At 43.0% G+C, this 13,543-nt stretch overlaps 1 protein-coding gene across 1 annotated transcript; it reads right to left on the bottom strand.

Annotated features, from left to right (window-relative positions):
• Nucleotides 1–1,112: 1,112 nt before the first annotated feature.
• LOC110079140 (parathyroid hormone/parathyroid hormone-related peptide receptor) lies at nt 1,113–12,324 on the bottom strand. Its single transcript, XM_020793972.3, has 12 exons — nt 11,474–12,324; nt 9,956–10,066; nt 9,283–9,407; nt 8,846–8,940; nt 7,215–7,404; nt 6,540–6,693; nt 6,052–6,112; nt 4,387–4,453; nt 3,524–3,618; nt 2,376–2,517; nt 2,248–2,289; nt 1,113–1,633 (listed from the first exon to the last, which is right to left on the bottom strand). Exons 1-12 carry the CDS (start codon nt 11,745–11,747, stop codon nt 1,244–1,246), a joined length of 1,746 nt encoding a protein of 581 aa, XP_020649631.3. The 5' UTR covers nt 11,748–12,324; the 3' UTR covers nt 1,113–1,243.
• Between the last annotated feature and the right edge of the window lie 1,219 nt (nt 12,325–13,543).

Below are 13,543 nucleotides of genomic sequence, written 5' to 3' on the forward strand. Positions count from 1 at the left end.
AAGAGACCAAGAGAGAAGTGAAGGAAACAGTATCAGCTAGAAATGCTCTGCCCATGTGTAATCATGTTTTTTCTTTCTCCTACTCTCTAAGAAAAATCAGAATCTACCCATGCTTTATAGCAACTTTAAGGTAAGATACATACATACATTTAAACCCCCCAAAGTATTCCATGAAACAATAGAATTAGCACTATTATATCATTTTTAATGTCTGACAGTGGTACCTTCTTAATGGAGAAAGAAAACCCAAGTGAACAAACAATAAGCACGAACTACCACTTATTGTTAGAAAGGAACACCACAAATTGCATTTTGTTCCTTATGGCAGTAATATGCTATAATTATAGCAGCCTTCAGAAATAAATGCCATTCCAGAAATGACTAGTGATCAGTCCCAATTTAAAAGTATTAGTTGATGAAACAGCTCATCTAATTGTGCAGCCCTAAAGTACACTTTCGGGTTCTCATTTTACACAAATGAAAGGTAACAGACTGGGAGTCCTGTACTAGTAATTCTACATGAGTGAAAGAACAATCTCATTATTTCTTCATTGCTTCTGTGAAGGCTGAAATTGGTAGAAGTGAGGAGGAAAAGTAGATGTATCCAGTTAGATTAGAACTTTTGTGAAGAAATAGCATGTGCTGTATGAGCCAAATAAGCTAGCACAGGGCAGTGTAGCTAAGTTCTCTGAGCATTTTTCTGTATCAGCACGAAATTTAACTTGCAGTAGACTGGTCTATAGCTAATGCTGTGGATCTTTCACACTGATGTGGATAACTTCCTAATCGCTAGAGTAGTGATGGCGAATCTTTTTGAGCCCCAAGTGCCCAAACTGGGGGGGGGAACCCAGTGGGTGGCAGCAGAACCAGAAGTGGTAGCGGAAGGGAGAAATCCCAGGCATGGAGGTGCCTTGAGACCCCACTCTGGATCCGCCACCAGCACCAGCTGCTCTGGATCCTGGCCCACAGCCTGTCAAAGTGCCAGCACCATGGCTGCAGCCGCCTCCTCAGGTTTGGCTGCCGGGATGGGGGGGGAGTAGCAATACGGCAACTTATGGCTGAAATGCCCGCAGAGAGGGCTCTGTGTGCCAGCTGTTGTTGCACGTGTGCCATAGGTTCACCATCACTGCGCTAGAGCAATAACTAGCACAGGTTTGAATTACAATTCATTTGTTTATTTGCAAATCTGATTTATATCTGATTTTGGTACTCTGATCATTGCACTTCCTTGCGTTCTCTTCTTTTACAGCATGGTCTCTAGCTCCTTTTGCAAACTAGAGTGGTTTCTTTCTAGGTCTGGAGAGTCCTCCCAAACCATGATGTTCTCTGTAAGAGCCTTCTGTGTCATTTCTTGGCTTGGAGATCTATCCAGGGTGAAGGCAGCAGTCCTGTATTCTGACACGAGGGCACTGGGGGTAAAATGGAGCAGCCAGTTTTTGGCTCCCAGAGGCATTGCCACAGCTGCTGCTGAGGCTGCCCCCCAGCTGGCCATACTCAGGCTGACACTGTTGGTGGCATGGGATATGAGCCCTCCATAGTAGCAGCTTCCTCCTGTGCTAGTGACTCTAGTTTTCTGCTTTATGTCTAGGACCAGGTTTCTCCGGAAACGAGCTTTTTTAATTTCTGCCTGCACCTGAAGATAAGAGGCAGATTATCAGTGGAATGCAACTTTAACAAGAACATCACCCCCTCCATATTTATCCTTAGCCCCCCCTAGGAGTTGCAGCAGTTTACACCTTGTAAACCAATTCAATTGAAAACCAATTCAATAGTGCCCAGTGCTTCTCTCCCTTGACACTTCCTCCTTCCACACTTGCCGTAATACTTTATCTATTTTCACTCCAGTTAGAAAGTACTCCCACTTCTAATGACTAATAAGAACAGGAGAGTATTAAGGTAGGATGCTAACCTGCACCCTTGGGCTGCATTCAGGATCGCAGTCAAATGAGTGTCCATGTTCCAGTGACAGTAAATATAAGCAAGGGGAAAATCAGCCAAAACATTGTATGGGTGCAGAGAAAGGCATACATTATTTGTATGCTATTTACAATAATTTTTCTGGACTACAGTTCCCACTGACTGCTCTCTGTGAGCTATAATTCATAAAGTAACTTTTCCAAGGTTCAATTTTCAGCATGTCCACTTCAAAAGGGGGAGGCATACAAGGGCCTCTGAATTGGTCTATTTTTTCAAAATACTGACTTTATATGAATATACAAACGTTACCTTGAAGGAAGCGTTTCTTACCTCGCCATTGCAAAAGCAGTAAATTAAAGCCACAAAGAAGCCCTGTCCAGAGAAACACAACCGAAGATGAAAAATGGTTACGACTGAGCAAATCAAAAACACCCCCTGACATCAACGTCAAGACTCACCTGTAAAGAATTGAAGAGCATCTCATAATGCATCTGTATTTGCCAGAGCACACTGGAGACAGCTGTGTAAGGCATGGCCACGAACACCACATAATGGACACCAAAGAGGGGCATCAAGACCAAGGTGGACCTCAATAGCTTTCTGAAAAGAAAAGCCCAATGTGGTGTAGTAGATAGAGTGAGAGATCAGAACTCAGCATACCGAGGCTCAAATCCCTGCTTGGCCATAGAAACTGGGGGAGTAGGATGTGTGGCTCTGATAAAAACAACTTCATAAATCGAAAGACCCATCAGGGTCACCATAAATTGGTTCCCACTTGACAGTTCATAACCCATGCACTAAAACAGCATCTTCTGGTTGTCTGAGACATGGGCATCCATTCAACTTCAGCTTTCCTGATGTTTTAGGTATCAGATCCCACAACACCCACCCAGTGTGGCCAAGGATCATTGAATCTAGAACTTAATATCACAAAGCATCTGGAGGGCCAAAGAGCTACTTGTGCGAAAGAGCTGAAGTGACAACCCATGCCATAAAAGTGAGTAAGGGAAAGGTATGATGGATCTTTAAGAAAATGAGAAGATTCAAACGGACTGCGATTGACGGCTAAGTAGTCAAGCACAGGCTTTGCATGCAGAGTTTCTATGCCATGATAGCAAGAAATGATGGGAGTTGTAATCAACACCCATGGAGGGTACCCTACTGGGGAAGGCTGGTGTAGACTGTCTTTAGCTAGACAGGCAGGTGATCTGATTCCATGTCATGATCCTTCTTTATTGCTAGGCTGGGCACTATCCTGGCTCAACACTGAGAGGTGTGATGTCATCACCACAACAAGAGACTTCCAACTCCATCAAAGAAGAGAAAATGCAATGGAACAAAAATCAAGCTAAAGTAGTGTGTAGACCAGTGGTTCCCAACCTTGGGTTCCCAGATATTGCTGGACTACAGTTCCCAGCAGCCACAGGCATTGGCCATGCTGCTTAGTCTTGTGCAAGGGGGAGAGCTGCAGTCCAGTAATATATGTTTAGGCAGTGAGCAGTTACCATTGCATCCAAGTACTCTCCGCATTTCAATGAGACGGAAGCATAATTGATAGTAGTAGTATAAAAAGGAAGGTTTGCCTCAGCCGATCCAAACCATGTACCTGTACTGCTGGTGCGGATCCAGCTTCCCTGCATTTGTTTCCCAGAGCTTTGATGCCAGGACTCTCACAATGTTGAGGAAAAGAAAGAAGTTCACCTGTCCAGCAATACAAATATCCTAAGCCAATGAAAACAATGTTGTTCCAGTCCTCATTTGATTAAAGTAAGTATCTATTTTTATAACAGATTTAGTTTATAGTAGAAAAGCATAAAGTAACAATTAGGAAATGTGTTTGTTGGATCTGCACATATAACTGCTACAAGGACTGTTCTCCATTTTGAAGAGGCTTATTCAAGGAGCTATCCAAGACTTTTGTTAAGCTTGGTTCTTTCTAAAGGGCTGATCTCTATTTGCACTACAGCAAATGACAAACTTGGTGGTATGGTCCTGCAGAGCATAATGCTCTACTCAGAGCAACAGGATTCTGCCTACAGCAATCACATTAAATATATACAGATATGACTGAAGTCCTGTTGCATTTGATATAGCATAACGTTTCCAGGGAGTCCCACTCAGATGGTCTGCATTGCATCTATGATTGTGCAACTGATTGCACAACTAATTGCACAACTGTGCCTGTGGAACTGCTTGCTAGATATGACTTCCATTTTAGCATTTTTACAACAGTGTGTGCAGCTTCAAGTTACGTATGCATAGTTACACAGGATTTTGGACATCTACAGAAAGCCTCTCCTGACTCAACAACTGAGAATATGATTCCTTCTAGAAACAGAATAATGCCTTATGCATTCCACCAACTTTGGAAAGAAATGGGGCTAAGCAAGCTTCCTGCAGGGAGGGAGCCCTAGGGAATTAATGAAAAAGGCCCTGCTTCTTAGTGTTGCGTTTGTTTGCTCTTCTTACCAGAATTGCTGCTAAGATAGGGACTTGGTAGATCCATTTCATGCTTCCAGCACTAAGATCCCAGCACCTGATGAAGAGAGGCTACAATCAGCCAAAACACATCCATTCAACCAGCGCCCTTCACCCATCACCTTTGAGACTCACTTCCCAGGTCCCTAGTCCTTTTCCCACTTCATGACAGCTGTAGGAGAGGAGTTGGTCAATTCTGCATATCTAGCCTCTGGGGCATTATAAGTATCCCAACCTTACTGACTGCAACCTTTTCATGGGGTGTCCTAACATTTTGTAACCTTAAGAAGTGGGTGAAACGTTGACCTCCAAATATTGCAAACAAATCTCCCAGAGACTCCCACTAGCATATGGAATTGTAAGAAATTATGAATCTATAGTCCATAGCACCTGGAATAGCAAAGTGTCTGCACTCCTGCTTTACAATAACCCTGTCAGGTAGAAGGCAAAAACACTGCGGCACCTTAAAGACTAACTGCTTTATTTCAATGGGAGCTTTCATGGACGACTCCACTTTCTCAGACATGAGGAAGTCTTGCATGAAGTCTGAGGAAGTGGACTTGTCCACGAAAGCTCACATTGAAATATAGCAGTTAGTCTTTAAGGTGCCACAATGTTTTTGTCTTCTCTATTTATTTATTTTCTTTTCTTTTTGGCCTGAAATGCTAGCACAGAATAATACAGCTACCTCATCTATAACTGTGCTCTTACCTCAGTATTACAGATCTGCAGCTGAGAGAGAAGGACTTATTGAAGGTATTTTGTGAATCCATCCCAGAGACAAGCAAGGCTCACACCTCCAGCACAGTCCCAATCCATAGTGTCATGCCACCTACAAACTCCTCAGTGAAAACCTCTCACTTCAACATATTTTGCAGGGAGGGGGTTCCAGTTGTTCTTAGCCTCTGGCCTCCCAGATATTCTCCACTTCAACTCTCAAAAATCCCAGGCAACATGGCCAGCAGACAACAATTCTGACCCTGTAAGTCCAAAATATCAGAAGGGCCAAAGGCTGAGAATCGGTCGCCCCAATCGGGCTTCGGGTTTGTATTAAAATAACCTCTTGTTCTTAACAGAATGTGCAGCTTCTTCAGCACACATTTAGCCACCGCCTGGATTATGGGGTGAGGACAGAAATTGTTATCTTAGTCACTGGTGGTTAAAATGGTTATTTTTTTCACCCATAATTTTTATAACTGAGTAAATTCGATACCCGCCGAAGCCTCTGTGCTGCAAGGTCAGGAGACCTGCAGTCGCAAGATTGAATCCACGCGACAGAGTGACCCCCTGTCGCTTGTCCCAGCTCCCACCAACCTAGCGGTTCGAAAGCATGCAAAATGCAAAAATGCAAGTAGATAAATAGGTACCACCTCGGTGGGAAGGTAAACGGCGTTCCGTGTCTAGTCACGTTGGCCACATGACCACGGAGGATTGTCTGCGGACAAAACGCTAGCTCTATGGGTTGGAAACAGAGATGAGCACCGCTGCCTAGAGTCGGACACGACTGGACAAATTGTCAAGGGGAACCTTTACCTTAGGAAGTAACAGAGCCAACAAATTCATTTACTCTGTTCTGACTAAGGTATCCCTGCCAGTTCACAGTTTGGTTCTGAATCTTTCAAAACAGTGTTTAAGAGAAGTAAAGAAACTACGTACTGTGTATCAGCCAGAGATGCTCTGACGCTGGCCCAGGCAGAGACAAAGACAGCAGGTACCCCTCAAAGTAAGAAGAAAAACAAAAGCAAGCAGAAAGATGCCTTGGTTTCCACAGAGGTCTTAATCGGCCAGGAGGAGGAAAATGCATCAGGCCAGCTCTGGGCATTGATTTAATAGGTCTTAGCTTTCTTTCCCCCACCCGCCATTTTGGGGAAGAAGTGAGGGAAGAGAGGCAATCAAATATGGGAGGGGGGGTGAGAGTTGGTGTGGTAATAAACCACCCAGAGTGGCCTTGTAGCCAGATGGGCAGTATAGAAGTTGAGTGAGTGAGTGAATGAATGAATAAGAGACAGAGGGTTTTCATCTTCAAAGCTGACCCTGACCAATCTCTCAGCACCTCCACAAAGTGGCTTTCACACCTCAAGCTCCAAGCCCTGTTTGTGGATCCCTTTGTGAGATGAGACCGGGAGGAACTGATCTGTGCTTACCCCATCCAATGAGCGTAAGGGCCCATAAGTAGCTTTTGTTTGAGAGGAAAGCCATGAAGATCAAGCTGTGGAGATAGAGGCCTTCCACCAAGATCCAGTAATGGTTGGTAGCCAAGAAGTAGAGGAAGATGGTTACGGCGACCTTACAGCCTGCCTAAGGGGGTGGAGAACTGCATTAAGTGCCTCTTAGACAAACCAGGGCCAGAACAGAGTTTGTGGATGCCTTGTGGTACAGTTTGAGCATCAACTGTTTGGGGAAAGAGCAAAGCTTGAAAAGTAATGTGCTTCTTTTTAGTTTCTTTCTGTTATTTCTTACAAAGGCCTGCAAAAGAGTATAAAACTTTTAAAATGTTTGTCTCAGAACCCCTAAAATGCCTTTAAGTTACTTTTAAAAAACATGCTTAAACTAGAAGATACTACTAAGTTTTCTGGTATGGGGTTAAACTGCAGTAATACAGTCAATGCTAACAATCTGAATTTGATCCTGATGGTAGCTGGCTCAAGATTGACTCAGCCTTCCATACTTCCACGGTTGGTAAAATGAATACCCAGCTCATTGGGGGGAGGGGGGAGGCAAGTTGTTGTATGCATAATTATGTTGTAAACCACCCAGAAAGTGCCTTAGCACTATGAGGTGATACGTAACTTGAAACAACAACAAATGGCATAACTGACCAGATGTCTCCTAGGTCCCAAAGAGAGGCTCAGCTCTTCAGCATCCCAGTGGCCATATTGTGTTTTCGGCAGCCCTTCTGACCATGTGGTGGAATACAGTACAATATCCTTCACAAAGATGCTCACAGCTCGACAGATGAAAGAGGCAAAGAGGTGGATGTGGATGTAATTCCGAGTGCAGTGAAGCCGCCTGGAACACAGGTCACCCGTGCAGGATTTAGTTAAATTGTCATTTACACTTTTATTTCACCCTTCCTCTAAGACGAAATGCATGGTTCCCCGACTGGTTTCTCCCCACAAAACCCTATGAGGTAGGCTAGGCAGAACAAGACTGAGATTCATGGCTGAGCCAGGAATCGCCCCAGTTGTAACCTGACCCCCCAGCTGCTAAACTGGACTGGCAAAGAGCAGAGGCAGGTAATACCCAGGCTACTGTACAGACCGTTCACATCCACATATCCCACCTCTAGGGACATCCTAATCGCAAGGCAGGGCAAGATGGCTACCTCAGACATCAGATCTGACATGCCTTGAAAAGGCAGCAAACTGTATTGTCTATGTCGTTGTCGTCATCCTCATAACTGCAGAGCTGGAAAGGACAGTATAGATCACGGAACTTAAAAAACATAACTGGCTTTAGGTATCCTTTATCTCAACACGGGTGAGGTAGTACCCTCTGCTATTCTGCCTCAGGCAACCTTTGTGGACATTGTCTGCATTACAGGAATCCATATTTGGTTGAAGATCCACCCTGTGGGAGGTACGCTGCCTAATCTGGACATATCTACAAGGAAAATGCAATTTATATGCAGTATATTACACGAATAGCCATCTAGATAAAGGTGGGAAACCTGTGGCTCTCTAAAGGCTGCTGAACTTTAGTTGCCATCAGCCCTAGGCGGAATAGCCAGCCAGTAGGGAAGGCTGATGTGAGTTGAAGTCTACCAATATCCGGAGGGCCATTTCTGCGCCACAGATCAGAAAAAAAAATATTTTTTTCAGACTGGAACTGCCACAATCTCACAGGCAACATAGATTGGTCATGCTGCCCATGAAATTCTGGGAGTTGTAGTCCAAAAGGGTCCTCCTCATTTCTGCTCTTCAATAATTCTAACAGATATCTCCCTGTGCACATACTTTGCCAGTTGTGAAGATTTAATTTAAGAGTATCAATTTTTATTTTTATTCATCAGTGTAACTGGTCCTAAACAATTGCAATTTGTCCCATGCCCAACGGGAGCCATACGGCCCCCCTGGGCTCCCCTGGCACATTTGATTAGAGCCACAGACAGGAAAAAGTTATTCACACACCACTTTCTAAGGTTTGTTATGTGACTTACACAATCCTGATCTGGCCTATATTCCTTTCACATTGTGTTTATGACCCCCTAAAAAGGTTGAGAATGATTGCTGTAAACAGGTGCTATCTCTTGAGTGTCTTTTCTTATCAGTCAGCCCTGCGGGTTGGAGATCAGGAAGGTAAATGGACCAAGTGGGGCTTCCAGACATGTTTTGGGTCCTGCTTTGTATGTGTGTGTGTGTGTTTTGACCTATGGCCTGTTGCTAGGCGGTAGGAATCAGGCAATAGGTTAGAGCGGCAGGGAAACAAACGCAAGACAATCGCGCCTTACTTGAAGTAGCAAAGGATGCACATGGCAACCACAAGAGAGGCCAGGGAGATGGAGTAGCCCACTGTGTAGATGATGTGCAGGCGGTCAAACACCACCTAGATCAGGGAGAAGAAAGAAATCCCTATAAAATTTGGAGTCATCATCCTAACTCATCACATCAGGCCACAGACCCCATCTAGATCACTATCCCGTTCCCACACAGAGCACCTCTCATCTCACCATCTTTAGTGACTTTCCAAAGACTGGAAATGAGTCAGCCTCTTCCCCAAACTCCCTACTGGACCATGAATTGCTAAACTGCTCACAGAGCTTGAAAATGTTACTTTTTTGGATCTCGACTCTCAAAACCCAGCAAAAATAACTGCCACAAACTCTCTCAATCCCACCAGTCTCTGTTTTTTTTTTCTTCCCCCGTTAATAATGTTAAGATGTTTCACCTTCTCTTGGATGTGCCGCTCCGGGGCAAAAAATATGGCACACTCTGTGTAATTTGCCCAAGTCTTGTTCATATTGGGCACTAACTGCCAGTTCCCATAAGCATCACAGTACCTGTAGGCATGACCTGAAACAAAGGATCAATAGAGTTCGACAAGATAAAACCGACCAGTGGGAGCAGGCGAGGGGGCAGAATGCCATAAAGCTCAACATTAGCACCTTTTGAAAGTTCAGCAGCCCTAGAATTCATTAATAATGGGGAAATATACGAAAAACTAAATTGTCTTTTTCTGACCAATAATCCTATTGTGACTTTTAGTGCAGTCCAGCCTGAGACACCTGCCTCTTAACAGCAGTGTAAAAATGCCTAAATAAATGTTTTAGAATAACTCACTTCAGAAGCATAATTTTCCTTAGAATTTGAGTACAAAAGAAGAGGGTTAAAAAAGGAGGTATCGTGGAGAACTGAACTCCTAACCAGATGCCTAAACCACTGACCTGTCCCCATCCATGCCAGCTGGAATATCAATTAATTATCCCTTTACCTCTCAGCTTGTGCTATCTGAATCTTTTTTTGAAAAAAAAAACCTTGCATATTAATTCACAAAGGTGCTTTAAAAACCAATGTTTTTGATTGAAGAATCAAAGTGTACAGGACTAAAACAGGGTACCTACCATTATGGTTAAAGTCATAGACATAGTCTGGACACGATACTGCCACATTTTCATTGGGAAAACTCTCAGGCCAGCAAATAATTCCATCCCACTCAGGAACACAGTGTCCATCTAGCAAGCAAATGCCACATGTTAGCCCTTGACAGAGTAAGAAGGAGACAAGGGTATTTAAACGTAGATACAGACGAGAGATCGTGGGTCTCCTTTCTCTTGTATAGCTGTTAGTCATATGTCCTACTTTACCAACAACTACTGGAAGGCCTGTCACACGAGAGTCCTCTGTTTGAGCAGCTTCCCAGTTCAAATTCAGTTTAAAAACCAAGAGCCTTGCCAAGGAAGAATGGGATCCTTGAAGTTGCCTATCAATAATTATGACCTGCAAACAGCTCAAGCACCCAGTTCATATGGTCTGCAGTTGTCTCAGGTGCAGTATGATGCTTGGATGCTATTTACATTATTACCCAAAGGGGAAGCCATGTAAGTCTGTAGTCTATTGCAGAAGACCCACAAAAAGTCTTTTGACGTCTTAAAGATTAACCAGCTGATACGACCAAAGCGTTCACGGACTATAGCCCACTCCTTCAGATGCTGCATCTGATGCAATAGAAATTAGAGTACAGTAATTGTTTCCAGATTTGCATCTATAAATCTGAATTAGCACACACAAATGTATCTTTATTCTCTTTTATCTTTTCTTTTTTTTTAGTGCAGTGCGATAGCATATAGAAGTCTACTTGGTGATGATGTTGGTTAGCATGCTTGTATTGATGCGCATGCTAACAATGCCAGGTATCAGGTCTCTTTCTTTATCCCTAACTTTTCTTGGCTTTAGCCTTTTTCTTAGTATGCTGGAGCAAGGAATAAAATATCATAGCAAGGACACACAGCTAAGAGGACACATCTTTTGACTTGAGATATTTTGTAACGGGCTATCCCTCTTCTCTCCATGTTTAAAACAGACACACTAGCATAATTACACGTGTACTAATACACATATGTACATAAAGTAATCTGCAGTTAGTTTTGTGCCATCAAGTCAAAACAAACTTATAGCAACCCTAATAGGGTTTTTAAAGTAAGTGCATTATTTAAGGAGTGGCTTTACCAGTTTTAGTCCAAGAACATCCGGGAAACCAAGGTTGGGAATCGCTGCTTTAGAGCAAACCCTGAAATTTCAATGTGATTCATTTCTTGTGAAACACAGCTTGCTGGTTTTTAGCACAATGTCATAAGAAACTAGATATATTGATGTGTCCTAAGAATACGATAACAATAATAAATGGCAATGATGCCTATAACAAGAGCAATGTTATTTTAATAGCAAAATATAAATACATAGACATCTCAGCCGATCCGGGTCATCTTTCTTCTTCCAGTAGGGGACAGTGTTTAATAAGTCCCACACTTGCCTTAGAGAGCTTCAGTGTCAACAACAACATGCCTCAATATTTGACGGAAAGATGAATCTTTTATTAAAAAAAACCTAACAAAAATGAGTGAAAGAGCAAAAGCCGGTACCTTGGATCCTTTCCTTCCGGGCATTTGTATTTATCTGTTTGTGACATTTTGCTTTAGCTTCATTCAGCAAATAAATCTGTTCTTCCTTGGTGAGAACATCATCTGTGTCCACCTGCCGAGCAGAAGAAAGGGATGATGAAACAACGGAAGTGCCCATGGTCATCTGCTTGTCTGGGATCAACTGCTCTTTGGCTCCTCCCCTCCTAAAACGGACCCCATCAGTTGCCATTTCGCCTGGCTGCATCAGAGGGTGAATACAGCCAACTGTCTTCATAAGCTTGAGTGGAACCAGCTACCACTGGAATGATTCTCTCCTACAATGGTATCATGCAATGGCCACACTACATGAGTTTGTTAGTGTTCCTCTTCCCTCCCTGTGCCTTTTCCTCTTCACATCTCTTCTATCAAAGTTCAAACCACTGTTTTGCACTATGAACAGCCCAGAATGCACTAACAGACAACCAAGGCAAGGTAGTAAATGCATATTAATGTACTCATATATTCATGCATTGATACTAATATGTATTTGTACATTAATTCACCATCCACAATGTTTGTAGAATGGATGATACAAAACCACACAATCTTCCTTGACCTTCCTTCTTCCAGATGTGTTAGGTTACAACTCCTATTACCAAGCCAGTTCGCCCATGGTGATTGTGGATAATGGGCATTTTGGTCTAGTTTGAAAAGCATCAGGCTGGAGATGCTGGGATAGCGATGTACTAATTATTGGTTTAATTATTTTTGTTAAAAGCAGAAATTTTGCTCAGAGGGACAAATAATAACCAAGCTACAAGAACAAAAAGCAACAAACAAACAAAAAAGGCATGAAACAATAACTCAGAGATGGTCCCTTAAACATACAGATCAAGTACGCAGGGCAGCACCACAGCCACCAAAAACCCTCTTCAGGATTTGAGATGGCTTTCTATCTTCCAGCCGCTGGCTCATTTCCTGGGCAAAATTGTCAGGAAATGGAGGAGCTGTGGGAGATGAAAGAAGACAGAAATGGAGACAATGGAAGCACACCCGAATGATGAGAGTGGCAATTAAACTGCCTGTCTGCACAGGATGCTTTGAGAAGGCTGATAAAGGCTTTATCAATAATGAAATTTCCATCACTGCTTTAACCACCTGGGGACGACAGCAGTCACTGCTAAAGCTCCAGCTGCTAAAAAAAAGAGAGATATAATCAGACCAACTCAGCCAAGGGGTTAGAATCAGAAAGCGGCTTTTAAAAAAATTGCATCACGAAACAAAAGCTAGAATTTCCAACAGATCAAAATCCGAGTGACAAAATAAAAAGTGGAACCCTTTTAATTAGGAAACTAATACATTGTGGTGTCACAGGCTATATAAGAGCACTGGAAAAATACATGTAAACGGCCACAGTGCTTAAATCTACATATTTTTTCTTGTGCGAATGTATATGAAGCTATCCTTCTATGTGTATCTGAACAAACTTCTGGTCCTTAGTCTAATTTCAAAAGCTTCTGCAAGCAATCAGATTATCTATTTGATAAAAGCAAAGAACTGGTCTGGAGGCAGGGTGCTTGGAAGAAAGAAGCTACAGGGAGAGAACAGCCACTTTTGGCTGGGCGTCTCCCAGGTCTTGGAAAAATTAATTTTTGGATGACAACTCCCAAAACAATGTTAACTAGTCTAACTGTTTCTGTACTTGCCCTTGAAGGAATGTGCCCCGTGACACAAAAATGTCTGCCACCTGTATTAAGGAAATATGTATGAAACACTTAAAAACAAGCCAGTCCACCTCTTCACTTTCATCCCTTTGCTTTACCAGCACCATTGAGCATAACAGGTATTCCTATTAACCATACTCCTAACGGGTGTTTCATCTAATAGTAAAATTCTCGCACCAAAGATGCATGGATAGATCTAGAGTTCCTTTTTTTTTGTTGAGGGTCTACAAAATCGGGGTGGGTTGGGTTGTGGGGGGGCCATTCCAGGAATTCTGCAGAGGTTTGGCAGATTGCTTTGGATCTGGGGCAAGGGTTGCATTCCTGTGCGTCTCTAACAGCTGTAAGTTGCCGTTTTTAAACTAAACAT

The sequence above is a fragment of the Pogona vitticeps genome, chromosome 6 (genome assembly GCF_051106095.1).
Source record: "Pogona vitticeps strain Pit_001003342236 chromosome 6, PviZW2.1, whole genome shotgun sequence".
Classification (NCBI taxonomy): domain Eukaryota; kingdom Metazoa; phylum Chordata; class Lepidosauria; order Squamata; family Agamidae; genus Pogona; species Pogona vitticeps.

Bases quoted from the DNA above. Each gene is read 5' to 3' on its own strand.
- LOC110079140 (XM_020793972.3), bottom strand. From the start codon at position 11,747: ATGAAGACAGTTGGCTGTATTCACCCTCTGATGCAGCCAGGCGAAATG. The intron at 6,694-7,214 runs GTCAGTTATGCC...CCACCCCCTTAG, and splicing joins TGGGACCTAGGAGACATCTG to GCAGGCTGTAAGGTCGCCGT. The intron at 2,518-3,523 runs GTACATGGTTTG...TTTTCTTTTCAG, and splicing joins GATCCGCACCAGCAGTACAG to AAAGCTATTGAGGTCCACCT.